This window comes from Entelurus aequoreus, linkage group LG03 (assembly GCF_033978785.1).
Source record: "Entelurus aequoreus isolate RoL-2023_Sb linkage group LG03, RoL_Eaeq_v1.1, whole genome shotgun sequence".
Classification (NCBI taxonomy): Eukaryota; Metazoa; Chordata; class Actinopteri; order Syngnathiformes; family Syngnathidae; genus Entelurus; species Entelurus aequoreus.
Window position 1 is genome coordinate 10,519,694 of NC_084733.1, and position 20,215 is coordinate 10,539,908.

Below are 20,215 nucleotides of genomic sequence, written 5' to 3' on the forward strand. Positions count from 1 at the left end.
AATTATGTATACCTGGAGACACACTCAACCTAATAATAAATACTTGTAAAAGTGAGCGGTGTGGAAATCCACACTGCGCATGCGCACAGTCGCGCGTCATGTCACTACACTCTCAAGTTTACGTTGTCGCCGCCACTGTGTTCTACCGTTCTTAATCGGTGCGTACATGTACAAATATACATTTGTTTCAAAACGTCAGCATCGTTAATATTTGTTTGTGCCGGGTTACGTTAGTCTGAGCGCACTTCCGCTCTCGTGCTAGCTTAGCTGGCTACTTAGCTTTAGCTCGTTAGCTGCTAACAAAGAAAGGCGGAAGTGACTAACACGTCGCCAAGCAAGAGATTAAATGTCGGCATAAAGTGTTATTGCGTGAAAATGTGCGAAAGAACGATAGCAGAGTACGAGGAGAAACGTTCTTCAACTAAAGAGGAGAACGAAGGACATCAACTACTGGACGCTGTTTTCAAGAAACATCAAGGTGTGTTTACCTATGTTTACTAACTTTATATTTGATTAGTTTACACCCTTCTTTGATCGATTGTTTATAGCAGTGTTTTTCAACCACTGTGCCGCGGGATACAGTCTGGTGTGCCGTGGGAGATGATCTAAATTCACCTATTTGGGTTAAAAATATTTTTTGCAAACCAGTAATTATAGTCTGCAAATGATGTGTTGTTGAGTGTCGGTGCTGTCTAGAGCTCGGCAGAGTAACCGTGTAATACTCTTCCATATCAGTAGGTGGCAGCCGGTAGCTAATTGCTTTGTAGATGTCAGAAACAGCGGGAGGCAGTGTGCAGGTAAAAAGGTGTCTAATGCTTAAACCAAAAATAAACAAAAGGTGAGTGCTCCTAAGAAAAGGCATCGAAGCTTAGGGAAGGCTATGCAGAATGAAACTAAAGCAAACAAAGTAACAAAAACAGAATGCTGGACGACTGCAAAGACTTACTGTGGAGCAAAGACGGCGTCCACAATGTACATCCGAACATGACAATTTTTTTTTTTTTGATTGAGGCTTTTATTAGTAGGTTGCACAGTGAAGTACATATTCCGTACAATTGACCACTAAATGGTAACACCCGGATAAGTTTTTCAACTTGTTTAAGTCGGGGTCCACTTAAATTGATTCATGATACAGAAATATACTATCAGATATATACTATCATCATAATACAGTCATCACACAAGATAATCACATTTAATTATTTACATTATTTCTGATCAGGGGTGTGGAGGGGGCGGGTGGGTAGGATATGGACAGCAAGTAGTGGACAGAGAGAGAGAGAGAGAGAGAGAGAGAGAGAGAGAGAGAGAGAGAGAGAGAGAGAGAGAGAGAGAGAGAGAGAGAGAGAGAGAGAGAGAGAGAGAGAGAGAGAGAGAGAGAGAGAGAGAGAGAGAGAGAGAGAGAGAGAGAGAGAGAGAGAGAGAGCGATCAGAAGGCATAAGAAAAAGTATCTGCATTTGATTGTTTACATTTGATTATTAGCAATCCAGGGAGGGTGTTAGTTTAGGGTTGTAGCTGCCTGGAGGTGAACTTTTATTGCTGTTTTGAAGGAGGATAGAGATGCCCTTTCTTTAATACCTGTTGGGAGTGCATTCCACATTGATGTGGCATAGAAAGAGAATGAGTTAAGACCTTTGTTTGTTCGGAATCTGGGTTTAACGTGGTTAGTGGAGCTCCCCCTGGTGTTGTGGTTATGGCGGTCATTTACGTTAAGGAAGTAGTTTGACATGTACTTCGGTATCAGGGAGGTGTAGTGGATTTTATAGACATGACAATCAACAATGTCCCCACAGAGAAGAATAAAAACAACGGAAATATTCTTGATTGCTAAAACAAAGCAGATGCGGGAAATATCGCTCAAAGGAAGACCTGAAACTGCTACAGGAAAATACCCCAAAAAATAGGAGCGCAAGACAAGAACTAAAACACTACACACAGGAAAACAGCAAAAAAGTCAAAATAAGTCAGGTTGTGATGTGACAGTACACCTACTTTGAGACAAGAGCTATATTGATGCGTGGTTGGTTATGGTTTAAAGTCATATGCAAAAATTGCGACAACGACTTTTTACTGTCAATTGAGTTTCGTTTTTTAATGATTTGTGCTGGGGGTGTGCCTCCGCATTTTTTCAACGCAAAAAATGTGCCTTGGCTCAAAAAAGGTTGAAAAACACTGCTCTATAGGATACTGAATTGTCTTGTGAGGATGATGACACGATATTTATGAGAGGTTGACGTTCGTCTCAGTTTGTAACAATGTGCATCAACATCCATCCATCCATTTCCTACCGTTTGTCCCTTACATGTTTACTTAAAACTCACACAGTTACCACTCACCAAATATATTTTTACAATATAATCTAAACTGTTTATGTAGTTTCAAGGCAAATTTTACTTCCTGATTTGGACCTACATGCATCAATGAGTGAAAGTACACATTTGTTGTCGATCATCTTTCAAAAACCAAAGTAGTCAGAGCTTGATATATTAAAATAACATAAATGTGAATGTGGGAGCTGTGCTTTAAAGAGATATTGTTGATGGAGATACTCCATAAAAACACCACATAGTAAAATATGTTTTGGGAAGAGTTTCTTTTGGCCCGACCACCAAAATCACAACAAAGGCAAGAGCAGCTTTATGAATAATTTAGTTTAATTTCCATGATATTGAACGCATAGTTAGGACTATGTATTAGAGATAAGGCTGAGGTGTTATTAGCCGACATGTATACAGAAAAAAATGCTTACTCACTTTACAACAAAGGTTTAAAAAGGGCTGATTTGTGATGATCCGTTGTCCGGATCATGTTTTGTTTTAGTTTAAGGCGGCAGCACGACTTTTAACAGGGGCCAGGAAACGCGAACACATAACCCCAATTCTTAAAACTTTGCACTGGCTCCCTGTTCATTTTAGAATTGATTTTTAAAATCTTGCCGTTTGCTTTTAAAGCTTTGCATGGACTGGCACCTCAGTATACCTCGGACCTCATCCAAATTTACACTCCTGCGCGCGCTCTGAGGTCCGAGAGCCAGCTCCAGCTCGTGGTGCCCAAGACCAGACTTAAAACCAGGGGAGACAGGGGCCTTCTCTGTGGTCGGCCCTAAGCTCTGGAACACTCTGCCCCTCCATGTTCCAACTGCTCCCACAGTGCAGTGTTTTAAGTCTCGTCTTAAGACCCACTTTTATTGTCTGACTTTTAACACTACGTGAGTTGTGTGGTCCTCTGTGTTTTTAAATTTAGATTTTTATTTATTGTTTTAATTGGTTTTACCTAGGGATGTCCGATAATGGCTTTTTGCCGATATTCCGATATTGTCCAACTCTTTAATTACCGATATCAACCGATACCGATATCAACCGATATATGCAGTCGTGGAATTAACACATTATTATGCCTAATTTGGACAACCATGTATGGTGAAGATAAGGTACTTTTTAAAAAAAATAATAAAATAAGATAACTAAATTAAAAAAAAATTATTGAATAAAAAAGAAAGTAATACAATATAAAAACAGTTACATAGAAACTAGTAATTAATGAAAATGAGTAAAATTAACTGTTAAAGGTTAGTACTATTAGTGGACCAGCAGCACGCACAATCATGTGTGCTTACGGACTGTATCCCTTGCAGACTGTATTGATATATATTGATATATAACGTAGGAACCAGAATATTGATAACAGAAAGAAATGGGGGGAGGGAGGTTTTTTGGGTTGGTGCACTAATTGTAAGTGTATCTTGTGTTTTTTATGTTGATTTAATAAAAATAAAAAAATTGAAAAAAAATAAAAACCGATACAGATAATAAAAAAAAAAACGATTCCGATCATTTCCGATATTACATTTTAATGCATTTATCGGCCGATATTATCGGACATCCCTAGTTTTACCCTTTTAAAATCGTTTTTAATCATATTTATTTTTATATATTTTTATATTGGTTTTATATTTATTTATTTTTTGTTTTTATTCAGTCATTGGTGGAGCTAAGGATAATATTTGAATATTGTTTTTAATATTGTTGTGCAGCACTTTGGAAACATTTTTGTTGTTTAAATGTGTTATACAAATAAAGTGGATTGGATTGGAATTGAAGACTTCCTTAGTTCTGTTTCAGCACCCCTGGGTTTGTGATTCTTGGTTGTCATGGGTGCTGATTATTTTCACCTGCCTCTGATTAGTGTTCGGGACGCTCACCTGCTCCCGGCCTCTAATCAGAGAGATACGTATTCCCGTTTTTCGCCACACTCAGTCTGGTTTTCTTATTTGCCGTCATGCAACATTTACGTTTGTGGTCCATGTCTTGATTCCTGTGCTAAGTTTTGCCTTATCTCCCCCTGCTATCAGCACGCTTGCTTTGTTTGTTTGTTCCTGCCTGATTTATGAGAATAAGTCACTGTCTCACCTGCACCTTGCCTCCGGAGTTTCCGTCTGCATCCTGGGAGAAGGACCCACGCATAAACATGCGACCCAGACGTGACATGATATGTCTTTTGGGAAGGTTTTGATCAATGCTGGCTCGTCCTTACAGAGGTTTTGCTAATTACATCCCTCTGCGCTGCTTTTAAAGTGATTTTAGTGATTGGGACTAAATAAACTCGTTCCCATGTTTTTATTGGTTGTTTAATTACACCCTTTAAGCCAGGGGTGTCCAAACTTTTTCCACTGAGGGCCGCACACTGAAAAATCAAAGCAAGCAGGGGCCAATTTGATATTTTTTATTTTAAAAACCAATACAATATATTGTATATTATCGGCTGATAAATGCGTTAAAATGTAATATCGGAAATTATCGGTATCATTTTTTTAATTATCGGTATCGTTTTTTTTTTGGTTTTTTTAACACTCATTCACACTCATTCACACAAAAGGGTTGTTTCTTTCTGTTATTAATATTCTGGTTCCTACATTATATATCAATACAGTCTGCAAGGGATACAGTCCGTAAGCACACATGATTGTGCGTGCTGCTGCTCCACTAATAGTACTAACCTTTAACAGTTAGTTTTACTAATTTTCATTAATTACTAGTTTCAATGTAACTGTTTTTGTATTGTTTTACTTTCTTTTTTATTCAAGAAAATGTTTTTAATTTATTTATCTTATTTTATTTTATTAATTTTTTTTTTAAAGTACCTTATCTTCACCATACCTGGTTGTCCAAATTAGGCATAATAATGTGTTAATTCCACGACTGTATATATCGGTTGATATCGGTATCGGTTGATATCGGTATCTGTAATTAAAGAGTTGGACAATATCGGAATATCGGATATCGGCAAAAAGCCATTATCGGACATCCCTACAATATATGTATAAAAAATATACATTCAGGCCTCCACTCAGACTTGATACCGGGGACTCCAAAGGGTTTAGTTTCAAAAAAATAAAAAAAATGTCATTATTTAGTATTATTATTATTATTATTATTATTATTATTATTACTATTCAAAGTTTAAATATCTAGATCAACATTAGGTATATCTGTCAATATAACGTTTTTGGTTTTTTTTAGATGTAAGTTGTATGCCCTTTTTGTCAAAGAAAACCCAGTTTTTTATGGAAAAAACACAAAATATGAAATATTTTCTCCCAATATAATTTTAAAGTGGAACATTTCAGATTATATAATAATTGGAGCACATAACATAACTCCTAACACCATTGATTTTAATGTATTATTATTTGTTGAGCAATGACACTTAAAAAAAATAAAAGTCCCACTAAAATTATTGGGGATCCAAAAGGGTCCTGCTCAGTAAAGTGTTAAAAAATAAATCATAATTTTTTTTTTCAACTGTTAACACAATAGTCTCGAGATCAACTTCAGATCTATCCGTCAATTATAACTTGTATTGTTGTTTATTATGTTCCTTGTTTGTTCATTTTAGGACCTTCTTTAAAAAAAAAAAACACAGTTCTTTATATGGCAAACACAAAATATGCAACATTTTCCCCCAAAAATATCTCAAAGTGGAATATTTAATGTAACCTAATTGGAGCCTTGAATAGGTCAATAATTCATAATAACATTGTTTTTGATTCATTATTATGTTTTAAAGAAAGAAAAAGCCTGCATGACAGCTTAGTGTTATTAGAGTCAACATAGCAACATTTTTTTTGTTGTCACCTGTTTATACTCTTTTATACTACCGGTACTTTTTATGTTTTTTATTTGTTTTTATCGTATTTTTAGAATGTGCCGTGGGGCCGTTAAAAAATTACCTGCGGGCCGCACTTTGGACATCCCTGCTTTAAGCACAACACACATGAGAACACAAACAATCTCATTGTGTTAAGTCAAAAAATAATTTTATTCTCACTTAATATTATTTACGTATTTACCCAACAGACGTCCAGCAGGCCCCCCATTTTAAAGAGGAAAAGAAGGAACTGTGGATCACTCAGGAGGGAAAGTATCTTCTTGGGCAGGAGGAGGCTGATCTCACCAGGTTTCCACTCACTGTGGTCTCTGTGAAGACTGAAGACCATGAAGAGAAACCACCTGAGTCCTCACAGCTTCATCACAGTCCAAGTAAGCAGAACATCCAGATATCTTCTAATACAATGTTTGTAACTGATGTTCATTCAGGGTGCACAGTTATGACTACAGGTGGCGATATACAAAACCCAAAACTAGTGAATTTGGCACGGTGTGTAAATTGAAAATAAAAACAGAAGACAAAGATTTGCAAATCCTTTTCAACCGACAGTATATTCAATTTAGTAGATTGCAAAGAAAATATACTGGAAAACTTTATTTTTTGCAAATATTAGCTCATTTGGAATTTGATGCCTGCAACATGTTTTAAAAAAAAGCTGGCACAAGTGGCAAAAAAGACTAAGAAAGTTGAGGAATGCTCGTCAAACACTTATTTGGAACATCCCACAGGTGAACAGGCTAATTGGGAACAGGTGGGTGCCATGATTGGGTATAAAAGCAGCTTTTATGAATTGCCGAGTCATTCACAAACAAGGACGGGGCGAGGGTCACCACTTTGTCAACAAATGCCTGAGCAAATTGTTTAAGAACAACATCTCTCAACCAGCTATTGCAATTAATTTAGGGATTTCACCATCTACGGTCCGTAATATCATCAAAAGGTTCAGAGAATCTGGAGAAATCACTGCACGTAAGCAGCAAGGCTGAAAATAAAGAAAGCGCATTGAATGAGAAGATCTGTCCAAACTTGTGGCCTGTACTGTATGTTTCCTGCTGCAATCAAATAACAATTTTGTCATTAAATAAGATAGCGAACATACTAGACAACTTCTCTTTTAGTAGTAAATAGACAAACGGGTTACAAAGGCTCCTAATTTAGGTTGCTGACGTATGCAGTAACATATTAGACCCTTTTCCATCCTGAACTTTTGGTTCCTGGAACTATAGGTTCCTGTAAGAAGTGTGTGGTTTGTGTCTTTCCACAGTTCAGGGTAGCAGTGACGTGCGGTGAGGTTCATGGCTGGTGAGGCACTGACTTCATCACAGTCAGATTTATGATCCCTAAAGAGTATCTTATTCACCATTTGATTGGCAGCAGTTAACGGGTTATGTTTAAAAGCTCATACCAGCATTCTTCCCTGCTTGGCACTCAGCATCAAGGGTTGGAATTGGGGGTTAAATCACCAAAAATGATTCCCGGGCGCGGCACCGCTGCTGCCCACTGCTCCCCTCAACTCCCAGGGGGTGATCAAGGGGATGGGTCAAATGCAGAGGACAAATTTCACCACACCTAGTGTGTGTGTGACAATCATTGGTACTTTAACTTAACTTTAACTTTAAACATACAAACTGTAGCACACAAAAAAGCACATTTAATTAAAAAAAAAAGTTATTATGGTCTTACCTTTACTTATAAATGAAGTCCATGCGCAGCTCCTTTTGAACAAAAGCATTGATAACTTGTTTATAGAAGTCTTCCTTATCTTTCTTCAGTTTTAAAAAGTCTCTGTCTCGATGGAGATCGTCCTTTAAGTATTACCTCCTGCTTCGATTGAAAGTCCAGTTTAGAAAACTGTTATATTTTAGATATGTAATCCTCCATGTTAATAGTCCAGGCAAGAGGAAAAAATAAACGATCGCTGCTAACTGTTGCTGCTTGTCGTCACTTCTTCTGCAGTCGAGTAGTCGCAAGAATGATCTCTGGGATCACTACCGCCCTCAACCACCAGGAGGCGGGATTACTGCGAGCCTCACACAGTGCGTCTTCGCAGCAGTTTTATGATTGCTCAGCACAAGAAATACGTTACACACATACAGTTGTTGACAAAATACACTGTACATTATATACCTCAGCTAACTAAACTATGGAAATGTATAATATAATTCATATAGCAATACGGTCTCACTGCACATTAGGCCAGCAGTTAGCCGAGTCATTGCGCAATCCATGGTGAGGCTCAACTCAGTGACTGGCTGGTGACTCACCGCCAGTCTCTTCTCAGTATTTGAACGGCAAATGTGAAAATTCAGCGATTTTGAATAAAAATAATCTAAAACTGGTGAAGTTGAATGGAAAATAACTTTATAGTATAATCACTGTATACATATAACAATTTAATTTTTTTTTTTCTTTTTACATTTTTTTTCTTTCCATGATGGCACGTGAGGCCCCGCCTTACCTGCCTCCCGTGACTGTACGTCACTGCAGGGTAGTTTATACAAATCAGGCTGACGTATGGAGGAGTTTCTACACTTGATACTATGAAAATAAATGAACAATATTAAGTCATAGTCCTTATACTAAAAAGTAAGAAGGTGAACTACAAAGCAATAATATACAAATCGTTATGATTGAAAAAATAAAGTGTACCAGATTGTTCATAAAAAGTCAAAAAGTCGTCCTCTTGGTAAATGATGAATTTGTGAGGGTCAGGCTTGTGGTCCCTTTTAGCTGTAAATAACAATATATGAATAATAAATGTCAGTGTTAATCTCACGCCGACAACACGAACATATCGGCTTGAGCGTTAGCTTGTTAGCATTAGCATTTTGTTCACTCTAACTCATACTTGCCAACCCTCCCGTTTTTAGCGGGAGAATCCCGGTATTCAGCGCCTCTCCCGACAACCTCCCGGCAGAGATTTTCTCCCGACAAACTCCCGGTATTCAGCCGGAGCTGGAGGCCACGCCCCCTCCAGCTCAATGCGGACCTGAGACTGAGTGGGGACAGCCTGTTCTCACGTCCGCTTTCCCACAATATAAACAGCTTGCCTGCCCAATGACGTCATAACATCTAGGGCTTTTAGAGAGTAGAGTGCACAACTGCGCACACAACAAGGAGACGAAGCAGAAGAACGAGGAAATTACAGACATGGCGACGCCGTCGACGAGCAAGATGAAGAAATACGCTTGCAAGTTCCAAAACGAATGGAAACAAGAATTTCAGTTCATCCAGGACAGTTCGAAGGGGAAGGTGTATGTTGCCTGTAAATTTTGTAGAACAGACTTCTCCATTGAACACGGTGGCCGAAATGATATACTCATCATGAACGGAGAAGTTAAACAGGACAATACTGCCATCTAATGGATACATCTAACACTGTTCAGAAATTCAAGTATTTCTGGTATTTATATGTAAATAAAATAAAATAAATATATATATAGCTAGAATTCACTGAAAGTCAAGTATTTCATATATATATATATATATATATATATATATATATATATATATATATATATATATATATGTATATATATATATATATATATATATATATATATATGTATACACATATATATATATATATATATATATATATATATATATATATATATATATATATATATACATATATATATATATATATATATATATATATATATATATATGAAATACTCGAGTTGGTGAATTCTAGCTGTAAATAACCCCCCCCTCCCCACTCCCGACCAAGCACCGTAAACCAGCAATCTCACGACGTGACTTTGACTTTCAGAAACGGTATCATATCGAAAATTATTCATTAGTATCGCGGTACTACACTACCGTTCAAAAGTTTGGGGTTAGGGTTAGGGTTAGGGTTAGGGTTAGGGTCCTTATTTTTGAAGGAAAAGCACTGTGCTTTTCAATGAAGATAACTTTAACTTAGTCTTAACATTGCTAATGTGGTAAATGACTATTCTAGCTGCAAATGTCTGGTTTTTGGTGCTATATCTACATAGGTGTATAGAGGCCCATTTCCAGCAACTATCACTCCAGTGTTCTAATGGTACAATGTGTTTGCTCATTGGCTCAGAAGGCTAACCGATGATTAGAAAACCCTTGTGCAATCATGTTCACACATCTGAAAACAGTTTAGCTCGTTACAGAAGCTACAAAACTGACCGTCCTTTGAGCAGATTGAGTTTCTGGAGCATCACATTTGTGGGGTCAATTAAACGCTCAAAATGGCCAGAAAAAGAGAACTTTCATTTGAAACTCGACAGTCTATTCTTGTTCTTAGAAATGAAGGCTATTCCACAAAATTTTTTGGGTGACCCCAAACTTTTGAACGGTAGTGTATACTAATATACCGTACAACCCTAGTCGTGACATACAGCACCCTAAAATTAAATAAAAAGTCTGTTTATCCACTCATATAGTTTGTCACTGCAGTTTTCTTCGAAGTAATGTCAAAATGTCGTCTCGTTCTTGTGAAGCCAATATCGTGTATCGTCGTCTGGTGAGCTGAGTGTATCGTCACACCCCTACTTAAAAGCACACCAACCTCATGATTGTTAGAATAATCATGTATATATATTATCACACAACTTTAGTATGCTTAAAGTCCGTTGCTATAGTTATTAGCTATTGTGCTCAAGCTGCATTTTTTCTTTATGTGTAAGGACAAAACTTCTTGTCTAAAGGGGTGGCCTCAGCCGCAGATATTATCTTGGTTTTAGCCCGCAAACAGCCAAGGACTTCAAGGACCTCAACGAAGATAAGATGACAGCACGCAGACGAAGCAGAGACAAGGCAATCACGAGGCTCCCAGCACATTCCGTCACGTATTGTGCGTACTGTACCTGCTTTGCATGATATATGTGACCACTCCTCAGTGATGTTGACTGTGGAACTCCTGAATAAATAGAGGGACGCGGGAGCTGTATCTTAGAGCGTAGGGCGAGACTGTGACTAAGTGTGCAGCTCCATGCGTTCTCCTCATGAGCTGAATTGAACTCTGTCTCTGCATGATTCCTTGCTTCTTGTCTGATTAATAGATGTCATCAGTGTTTGAACCTGACAATGATACGACACACGTCTCACGGGACTGAGCAAAGCTGGACTTTTCTAAAGCGTGTGTTTGTCTTCTTGTGCCCTGCAGATGTCTGTGAGGGGCATCTTCTACCCGAGCGGCAGGGGTGGACCTCCAGGATGGAGCAGGAGACGTCACATCCCCCCAACATTAAAAATGAGGAGGAGGAACATTTTGAAAGACTGGAGGTGTTCCCGTTAACTGTTGTCATTGTGAAGAGTGAATATGATGAGGTCATAAGTGAAAGTGAGGAGAAGAGAGAGGCGGAGCCTCCAAGCAGCAGCTCAATTCAACACATGACAACAGAGGGTGATGGAGACCACTGTGGAGGATCACAAGCAGACAAGCTCTTAGCTCCACTGTCAGATAGTGACGAGACGACATCACACTCTCCTGGCACTGATGATGAAGACTGTAAAACTGATCAGACATGTCACACTGACAACACACACTTTCAATGCTCTCACTGTGACAAAACCTTTAAGCACCGTCATAATTTGACAAGACACACGAGAATACACACTGGAGAGAAACAGTTTTTCTGTTCAGTCTGCGGTAAATGTTTTCTACAAAATGGTGACTTGAAAGTACACATGAGAATACACACCGGAGACAAACCGTATTCCTGTTCGAGCTGCGGTAAAGACTTTACTCAAAGGCAACATTTGAAAACACACATGAAAATTCACACCGGAGAAAAACGATTTTCGTGTTCAATCTGTGGTAAATGTTTCATTGAAAACTGTGTTTTGAAAAGACACATGAGGATACACACCGGGGAGAAACCATTTGTGTGCTTGGTTTGTGGCAAAAGGTTCTCTCAGAAGCATAGTCTGAAAATGCACGCAGCAACACACACTGGAGAAAAACCTTTTTCCTGTTCAGTCTGCGCTAAAGGTTTTATGGTAAATATCGATTTGAAAATCCACATGAGAATACACACTGGTGAAAAACCATTTTCCTGCTCAATTTGTGGTAAAAGTTTTACACAACGTCAACATTTGAAAAGGCACATGAGAAGACACACTAGTGAGAAATTGTTGAGCTACAGTGTGTGTGATGAGGGATTATCTTATACGTGTGCTGGTGAGAACTGCAGCAGCAAATGAATCTGCAGGATTTTAAAGACGGTCAAAACTTTAACTTTTAATTTTTAGGTTAGTGTTTTTATGTCTAGTACATGCAAAGATATACAATATGTATTTGTCGGAAACAAATTGTTTCATTCATTAAAAAAACCGCACAAATCAATTATATTTAACATACAATAATGTATGTATTCAGATATTCTTAATTATGTTTACTAGAGATGTCCAATAATATCGGACTGCCGATATTGTCGGCCGATAAATGCTTTAAAATGTAATATTGGAAATTATCGGTATCTGTTTCAAAAAGTAAAATGTATGACTTTTTAAAACACCGCTGTGTACACGGACGTAGGGAGAAGTAAAGAGTGCCAATAAACCTTTAAAGGCACTGCCTTTGCGTGCGGGCCCAATCACATAATATCTACGGCTTTTCACACACACAAGTGAATGCAAGGCATACTTGGTCAACAGCCATACAGGTCACACTGAGGGTGACCGTATAAACAACTTTAACACTGTTACAAATATGCGGCACACTGTGAACCCACACCAAACAAGAATGACAGACACATTTCGGGAGAACATCCGCACCGTAACACAACATAAACACAACAGAACAAATACCCAGAAGCCCTTGCAGCACTAACTCTTCCGGGACGCTACAATATACACCCCCCCCTACCCCCTATCCCCCCACCCCCTCAACCCCGCCCACCTCAACCTCCTCATGCTCTCTCAGGGAGAGCATGTCCCAAATTCCAAGCTGCTGTTTTGAGGCATGTTAAAAAAAAATAATGCACTTTGTGACTTCAATAATAAATATGGCAGTGCCATGTTGGCATTTTTTTTTTCCATAACTTGAGTTGATTTATTTTGGAAAAACCTTGTTACATTGTTTAATGCATCCAGTGGGGCATCACAACAAAATTAGGCATAATAATGTGTTAATTCCACGACTGTATATATCGGTATCGGTTGATATCGGAATCGGTAATTAAGAGTTGGACAATATCGGCAAAAAAGCCATTATCGGACATCTCTAATGTTTACGCTCATTCATAATAGTGTTTCCAAATGTGTGAAGTGTGTTACATATTTTAATTTTTACATATTTCAATTTGTAAATGATTCCATAGATGAACTATATACATTCGTTCATACATTTGCTTTTGAGTACACATAAATTCCTCTTAATTCCTATCAATTGGTTCATCTCTGAAACATTTTCTGGAAGCATATTATTATTTACTTTATACATCATTTGAGCAGTTGTGTATTCTAAAAGATCATTTACTTTTAAAAATGTGTGACTTTATGATTCATTTGTTGAGTCTGGTTAATCCATTAATTATTATTATTACTCTCTTTTGTAGTATGAATATTGCTTTAGTGATTGTCCCCAGACCTTAATGCAAAACGCAATGTATGTTTCAAAAAATGTGGATACAATAAATGTAGTGAATATTTGTTGTGTGTTCTGTTTCTCATTGTATTCATATTTGAATGATTGAGTAAAACTAATCAAAATATATCATTATTGTTATTATTAGTGCATCTACTGGGAATTAACCCTCCCATGGCTTTAAAAACTAGTGACACCTATGATTTGAACTCTAATCAAGGGTTCTTTCACACACCACAGTTATGTGCCATGAGATACGAAAGTGAAACTTAACATGGCTTCATGTAATGCTGCCACAAATAGACGTATTATATGTTAAACTTTCTTCCATCACTTCATCCTTGTTGCCAAATGGGGCCGCATGTGAATGCATAAATGTGAGCTTTGATGACGTCATGACGTCTCTGTTGAGTGAACAGTGAAGTATTCCATGCTGAGTTTGCATTGTCAAACAGTTTAAGAACAACATTTCTCAACCAGCTATTGCAAGGAATTTAGGGATTTCACCATCTTCGGTCCGTAATATCATCGAAGGGTTCAAGAGAATCTGGAGAAATCACTGCGCGTAAGTGGCAAGGCCGTGACCTTTGATCCTTCAGGCGGTGCCGCTTCAAAATCCGAGATCAGTGTGTAAAGGATATCACCACATGGGCTCGGGAACTCTTCAGAAAACCACTGTCAGTAACTACAGTAACAGTCAGTCACAAAAAATGATTATTATTTTTTAAAATTATGCATAGAGACAATTTCATAAAACACCTATATAGAAAGCCAATCAATCAATCAATCAATGTTGATTTATATAGCCCTAAATCACAAGTGTCTCAAAGGGCTGTGTAGTGGATTGTCCGAAGCTTAAACAGCAACAAAAGTGAGTTTAGTACAAAAGGTTTATTTACCCATAGTCAAAAAGTACAAAGTTGGATTGAGTTGCCCGTGCAGACAGACAAACGTCCTCCGGAGGACACAAGAATCAAGCAAATCACACACAGCCCTTGTCACTTGGCCATTTTATCTAAGGTCCCGTTGTTTTCGACCTGTTTGTTCCGCAACATCCTTGAGTCCCTTAGTCATAATAGACAATCAGAACATTTTGTAGAATGGTCAGAGCGACTCCATATTCATCTTTTACCTACATCTGGTCCTTCAATTGTTTAGAATAGAAAAGAATGAAACGAGCAGACATTCTTGACAGACACGAAACATAGTTCAAAAGGTCAGAAATTCCACCACAGCTGCACAAGCCACAACGACATCCACGGTTCAGCGCCCACATAAGGGCAAGGAAAAACTCACAACCCAGTGGGACGTCGATGAGAATGACTATGAGAAACCTTGGAGAGGACCACCGATGTGGGGAACCCCCCCGCCCCCCCTCTAGGGGAGACCGGATGCAACGGATGTCGAGTGGGTCTGACATAATATTGTGAAAGTCCAGTCCATAGTGGATCTAACATAATAGTGAGAGTCCAGTCCATAGTGGATCTAACATAATAGTGTGAGAGTCCAGTCCATAGTGGATCTAACATAATAGTGAGAGTCCAGTCCATAGTGGATCTAACATAATAGTGAGAGTCCAGTCCATAGTGGATCTAACATAATAGTGTGAGAGTCCAGTCCATAGTGGATCTAACATAATAGTGAGAGTCCAGTCCATAGTGGATCTAACATAATAGTGTGAGAGTCCAGTCCATAGTGGATCTAACATAATAGTGAGAGTCCAGTCCATAGTGGATCTAACATGATAGTGTGAGAGTCCAGTCCATAGTGGATCTAACATAATAGTGAGAGTCCAGTCCATAGTGGATCTAACATAATAGTGAGAGTCCAGTCCATAGTGGATCTAACATAATAGTGTGAGAGTCCAGTCCGTAGTGGATCTAACATAATAGTGGATCTATCATAATAGTGAGAGTCCAGTCCATAGTGGATCTAACATAATAGTGTGAGAGTCCAGTCCATAGTGGATCTAACATAATAGTGAGAGTCCAGTCCATAGTGGATCTAACATAATAGTGAGAGTCCAGTCCATAGTGGATCTAACATAATAGTGTGAAAGTCCAGTCCATAGTGGATCCAACATAATAGTGAGAGTCCAGTCCATAGTGGATCTAACATAATAGTGAGAGTCCAGTCCATAGTGGATCTAACATAATAGTGTGAGAGTCCAGTCCATAGTGGATCTAACATAATAGTGAGAGTCCAGTCCATAGTGGATCTAACATAATAGTGAGAGTCCAGTCCATAGTGGATCTACCATAATAGTGTGAAAGTCCAGTCCATAGTGGATCTAACATAATAGTGAGAGTCCAGTCCATAGTGGATCTAACATAATAGTGAGAGTCCAGTCCATAGTGGATCTAACATAATAGTGTGAAAGTCCAGTCCATAGTGGATCTAACATAATAGTGAGAGTCCAGTCCATAGTGGATCTAACATAATAGTGAGAGTCCAGTCCATAGTGGATCTAACATAATAGTGTGAAAGTCCAGTCCATAGTGGATCTAACATAATAGCGAGAGTCCAGTCCATAGTGGGTCTAACATAATAGTGAGAGTCCAGTCCATAGTGGATCTAACATAATAGTGAGAGTCCAGTCCATAGTGGATTTAACATAATAGTGAGAGTCCAGTCCATAGTGGATCTAACATAATATTGTGAAAGTCCAGTCCATAGTGGATCTAACATAATAGCGAGAGTCCAGTCCATAGTGGATCTAACATAATAGTGAGAGTCCAGTCCATAGTGGATCTAACATAATAGTGAGAGTCCAGTCCATAGTGGATCTAACATAATAGTGAGAGTCCAGTCCATAGTGGATCTAACATAATATTGTGAAAGTCCAGTCCATAGTGGATCTAACATAATAGTGAGAGTCCAGTCCATAGTGGATCTAACATAATAGTAAGAGTCCAGTCCATAGTGGATCTAACATAATAGTGTGAAAGTCCAGTCCATAGTGGATCTAACATAATAGTGAGAGTCCAGTCCATAGTGGATCTAACATAATAGTGAGAGTCCAGTCCATAGTGGATCTAACATAATAGTGAGAGTCCAGTCCATAGTGGATCTAACATAATAGTGAGAGTCCAGTCTATAGTGGATCTAACATAATAGTGTGAAAGTCCAGTCCATAGTGTATCTAACATAATAGTGAGAGTCCAGTCCATAGTGGATCTAACATAATAGTAAGAGTCCAGTCCATAGTCGATCTAACATAATAGTGAAAGTCCAGTCCATAGTGGATCTAACATAATAGTGAGAGTCCAGTCCATAGTGGATCTAACATAATAGTGTGAAAGTCCAGTCCATAGTGGATCTAACATAATAGTGAGAGTCCAGTCCATAGTGGATCTAACATAATAGTGAGAGTCCAGTCCATAGTGGAGCTAACATAATAGTGAGAGTCCAGTCCATAGTGGAGCTAACATAATAGTGAGAGTCCAGTCCATAGTGGATCTAACATAATAGTGAGAGTCCAGTCCATAGTGGATCTAACATAATAGTGAGAGTCCAGTCCATAGTGGATCTAACATAATAGTGTGAAAGTCCAGTCCATAGTGGATCTAACATAATAGTGAGAGTCCAGTCCATAGTGGATCTAACATAATAGTGTGAAAGTCCGGTCCATAGTGGATCTAACATAATAGTGTGAAAGTCCAGTCCATAGTGGATCTAACATAATAGTGAGAGTCAAGTCCATAGTGGATCTAACATAATAGTGAGAGTCCAGTCCATAGTGGATCTAACATAATAGTGTGAGAGTCCAGTCCATAGTGGATCTAACATAATAGTGAGAGTCCAGTCCATAGTGGATCTAACATAATAGTGAGAGTCCAGTCCATAGTGGATCTAACATAATAGTGAGAGTCCAGTCCATAGTGGATCTAACATAATAGTGTGAGAGTCCAGTCCATAGTGGATCTAACATAATAGTGAGAGTCCAGTCCATAGTGGATCTAACATAATAGTGAGAGTCCAGTCCATAGTGGAGCTAACATAATAGTGAGAGTCCAGTCCATAGTGGAGCTAACATAATAGTGAGAGTCCAGTCCATAGTGGATCTAACATAATAGTGAGAGTCCAGTCCATAGTGGATCTAACATAATAGTGAGAGTCCAGTCCATAGTGGATCTAACATAATAGTGTGAAAGTCCAGTCCATAGTGGATCTAACATAATAGTGAGAGTCCAGTCCATAGTGGATCTAACATAATAGTGTGAAAGTCCGGTCCATAGTGGATCTAACATAATAGTGTGAAAGTCCAGTCCATAGTGGATCTAACATAATAGTGAGAGTCAAGTCCATAGTGGATCTAACATAATAGTGAGAGTCCAGTCCATAGTGGATCTAACATAATAGTGTGAGAGTCCAGTCCATAGTGGATCTAACATAATAGTGAGAGTCCAGTCCATAGTGGATCTAACATAATAGTGAGAGTCCAGTCCATAGTGGATCTAACATAATAGTGAGAGTCCAGTCCATAGTGGATCTAACATAATAGTGTGAGAGTCCAGTCCATAGTGGATCTAACATAATAGTGAGAGTCCAGTCCATAGTGGATCTAACATAATAGTGAGAGTCCAGTCCATAGTGGATCTAACATAATAGTGAGAGTCCAGTCCATAGTGGATCTAACATAATAGTGTGAGAGTCCAGTCCATAGTGGATCTAACATAATAGTGAGAGTCCAGTCCATAGTGGATCTAACATAATAGTGAGAGTCCAGTCCATAGTGGATCTAACATAATAGTGAGAGTCCAGTCCATAGTGGATCTAACATAATAGTGAGAGTCCAGTCCATAGTGGATCTAACATAATAGTGTGAGAGTCCAGTCCATAGTGGATCTAACATAATAGTGAGAGTCCAGTCCATAGTGGATCTAACATAATAGTGAGAGTCCAGTCCATAGTGGATCTAACATAATAGTGAGAGTCCAGTCCATAGTGGATCTAACATAATAGTGTGAGAGTCCAGTCCATAGTGGATCTAACATAATAGTGAGAGTCCAGTCCATAGTGGGGCCAGCAGGAGACCATCCCGAGCGGAGAGGGCAATTATAAAAAGGACACAGCAGGTGCTGGACCAGTTTGTGCAGTTTGTGGAGGTTGCCCTCCAGGGGGTTCTTCGGACCACCAATCATCATCATGAGAGCCCGGATCAGGGTTATAATACAATTGTATTTTTCCAGTTCTACGGGTTGCTTTTCAGCAATTGTCTTTTTTGTCCGTGTCCGTCACGCTCTCGCTCTCACGCCAGCTCCAACAACCTCTCTCCTCCCGGTTTGCTGCTTATACAGAGCGACAGGTGATTAGATAACAAGGCCCAGGTGGGCCATCCACGCACCGGTCGCTAAATACTCTCCAGAATTGTATACAAGTAATAATTGTTTTGGTACATTGAAATAACTCCTGTAAATACTGCTGCTGCTGTTTGGTATTAGTTTATTTTAAACATACAGTTCCAGTGTATACATCATATACTTACAATTTCACATCCCAACATGTCCGAAAAGGAGTAGGAAGAAACAGGGCTTACATTAATGCATGTACTTTACTGAAATAAAACAAATGGAATCTATAAATGGTAAAAGCATGTAAAGAAGATTGTGTGAGACACACAACAATGATGTCACACATGGGCTGATGTTACAAAGTCAAAGTCAAAAGTTTTGACAGTTTATTTAAAATCCCGCAGCGTCATTTGCTGCTGCTCTTGTTTCTTTAGAGCAGTGTTTTTCAACCTTTTTTGAGGCACATTTTTTGCGTTTAAAAAATGCAGAGGCACACCACCAGCAGAAATGTATTAAATAAACGAAACTCAGTTGACAGTAAAAAGTCGTTGTCGCAATTGTTGGATATGACTTTAAACCATAACCAAACATGCATCAATATAGCTCTTGTCTCAAAGTAGGTGTACTGTCACCACCTGTCACATCACGCCGTGACTTATTTGGAGTTTTTTTTCCTGTTTTCCTGTGTGTCGTGTTTTAGTTCTTGTCTTGCGCTCCTATTTTGGTGTTTTTTTCTCTTTTTTCTGTATTTTCCTGAAGCAGTTTCATGTCTTCCTTTGAGCGATATTGTTTTAGCAATTGTAGTGGATTGTCCGAAGTTTAAACAGGCAACAAAAGTAGTTTAGTACAACAAATTTATTTACCCATTATCAGAAGTGCAGGTTGAATTGAGTTGGCCGTGCAGACAGACCACATGTCACTCCGGAGCAAACAAGACACACACAAGCCAAAATCACCGTCGAGTTCCGGTCCTCTGCCATTTTTTATATGTCTTTTGTGCGTCATTGTTTGTTATCTAAATGCGTCAATGTCTTGTTGTTTTTCCTATCTGTCTTTTGTGCGTCATTGTTTGTTATCTAAATGCGTCAATGTCTTGTTGTTTTTCCTATCTGTTCCATAACAACTCGAATCCTTTAGACAGTCAACACATTCTGTAGACAGGTTGGCACGACTTAATATTCACTT

At 38.6% G+C, this 20,215-nt stretch overlaps 1 protein-coding gene across 4 annotated transcripts in view; it reads left to right on the plus strand.

Moving 5' to 3' along the window:
* The window catches only part of LOC133646114 (gastrula zinc finger protein XlCGF28.1-like), a 201,653-nt gene that overhangs the window by 82,509 nt on the left and 98,929 nt on the right, over nucleotides 1-20,215 (plus strand). For 2 of the 4 annotated variants that reach the window (XM_062041144.1, XM_062041137.1), the window contains exon 3: nucleotides 6,496-6,540. In XM_062041144.1, the coding sequence (XP_061897128.1) occupies nucleotides 6,496-6,540 (45 nt within the window). Of the gene's footprint in view, nucleotides 1-67; nucleotides 479-6,357; nucleotides 6,541-11,312; nucleotides 13,774-20,215 lie in introns of those variants that run through there. The other 2 variants (XM_062041146.1, XM_062041138.1) reach the window with 2 other exon arrangements.